Consider the following 1980-nt stretch of genomic DNA (forward strand, 5'->3'; position numbering starts at 1 on the left):
AAATCTCCTGAAATTCTGGGTATTTAAATGTTGGGGACAGCAGCTAGGGGAGACTAAATTGTGCACTGCTCCTTCCTCCTTATCTGCTGCTGTGCACAGCCCAGTGACCCCGGGGCTGCTCCATTGTGTCCTTTCCTTGGTTGATATGATGGATCTGCAGGAGGGAGCTGCACAGGGGGTTCCTAGCTCTCAGGGACCTGTCCTCCCAACACCGTTGTAGCTGGGGTGTTGGTTCTCATAGCAGGGCTTTTATTCTAAGACACTATTATTTCCAGACCCACAGACCATCAGTGCGTGAGATGTCATCTTCCAATAGGACTGGATCCATCCCCCTGACCTTCACCCTCACCGGCATCCCTGGTCTGCTAAAAATCTTTCCTGGTCTACTGATGAGCAGCTACTGGATGGCATTGCCTCTCTGCTGCCTGTACCTCCTCATGCTCCTGGGGAACTGCACCTTACTCTGGATGATAAAGTCAGACCACAGCCTCCATACCCCCATGTACTATTTCCTCTCCATGTTGGCCATGGCAGATCTGGGCTTGTCTCTCTCCACCATGCCCACCATGCTGGCAATTTTCTGGTTCAAGTCCACTTCCCTCTGTTTTGAGGCATGCATTGTCCAGATGTACTTCATCCACTCCTTCTCTGCCATTGAGTCTGGAGTCCTGGTGGCCATGGCTTTTGACCGCTTCGTTGCTATTTGCTACCCTTTGTGCTACGGCTCCGTCCTGACCAGCTCCCTGATAACGAAGGTGGGAGGGGTGATCTTCCTGCGGGGTGTCTGTGTGGTGCTACCTGTTGCTGTCCTTATTAAGAAGATGCCTTTCTGCAGTTCCCGGGTCTTGTCTCACTCTTTTTGCCTGCACCAGGACATGCTCAGGTTGGTTTGTGGGGATGTCAAGGTCAACAGCTTGTATGGGCTGACCGCGGTGATATTCACCAAGGGTCTGGACTCCCTGGTTATCCTCCTGTCTTACATGATGATCATCAGGGCCATCCTGAACATCGTCTCCCAGGAAGCACGAGCCAAAGTCTTTAGCACATGCATCTCCCACCTCACTGCCATCCTGATTTTCTACATCCCACTCATTGGCTTGTCCATCATCCACAGGTTTGGGAAGCACCTGCCCCCTCTCACTCACACACTCCTGGCTGATGCTTATCTCCTGGTGCCGCCCGTCCTGAACCCACTCGTGTACAGCTGGAAAACCAAACAGATCCGCAGGCGGATCCTCACCCTGCTCTGTTGGAGATGGACCCAGCAGAGAGCCTAGCCCCAGAACAGCAATGCCCCAAACACCAGTACCAGGAGCACTGTGTCCAGCTCTGGGGTCCTCAGCACAAGACATGGACCTGCTGGAACGAGTCCAGAGGAAGCCACAAAAACAATCAGAGGGATGGAACAGCTCTGCTACGAAGAAAAGCTGAGAGAGTTGGGGTTCAGCCTGGAGAGGAGAAGATTCGAGAGAGAACTTGCAGCCTTTCAATACTTCAGGGGGAGCTTATAAAAAGATCAGGACAGACTCTTTAGCAGGGTCTGGAGCGATACAACGAGGAGTGATGGTTTTAAATTAAAAGAGGGGAGATTCAGACCAGATAAAAAGGAAGAAATTTTTTACACTGAGGGTGGTGAAACCCTGGCCCAGGTTGCCCAGAGAGGTGATAGAAGTCCCATCCCTGGAAACGCTCAAGGTCAGGTTGGACAGAGCTGTGAGCAACCTGATGTGTTTGAAGATGTCCCTGCTCACTGCAGAGGTGTTGGACTAGATGACCTTGAAAAATCCCTTCCAACCCAAACCAGTCTTGTCCTTCCTTTCCTCTCCAGATTGGTTGCTCATGGACCATATCACCTCCTGGAAAAAAATCACTCATGCTCCTTCACTTTCTGGGAGAAATCTGTCACCTCTTCTGCAATACAGCTCTTCTCCTCTCCATGGAGGGGTGGATTATAACAATTCACATTATTCTATCTCCCAT

The 1980-nt window shown here is 51.2% G+C and overlaps 1 protein-coding gene across 1 annotated transcript; it reads left to right on the forward strand.

The window, feature by feature from the left end:
* The first annotated feature begins 299 nt into the window (after positions 1-299).
* On the forward strand, positions 300-1277 carry LOC104521903 (olfactory receptor 51H1). The gene has a single exon (XM_010164032.1). The coding sequence runs from the start codon at positions 300-302 to the stop codon at positions 1275-1277; it is 978 nt and encodes a 325-aa protein (XP_010162334.1).
* The last annotated feature ends 703 nt before the right edge of the window (positions 1278-1980 follow it).

The sequence above is a fragment of the Antrostomus carolinensis genome, unplaced genomic scaffold (genome assembly GCF_000700745.2).
Source record: "Antrostomus carolinensis isolate BGI_N321 unplaced genomic scaffold, ASM70074v2 scaffold11443, whole genome shotgun sequence".
In the NCBI taxonomy this organism is placed as follows: domain Eukaryota; kingdom Metazoa; phylum Chordata; class Aves; order Caprimulgiformes; family Caprimulgidae; genus Antrostomus; species Antrostomus carolinensis.

Coding starts and splice junctions, on each gene's coding strand:
- LOC104521903 (XM_010164032.1), top strand. CDS start 300: ATGTCATCTTCCAATAGGACTGGATCCATCCCCCTGACCTTCACCCTC.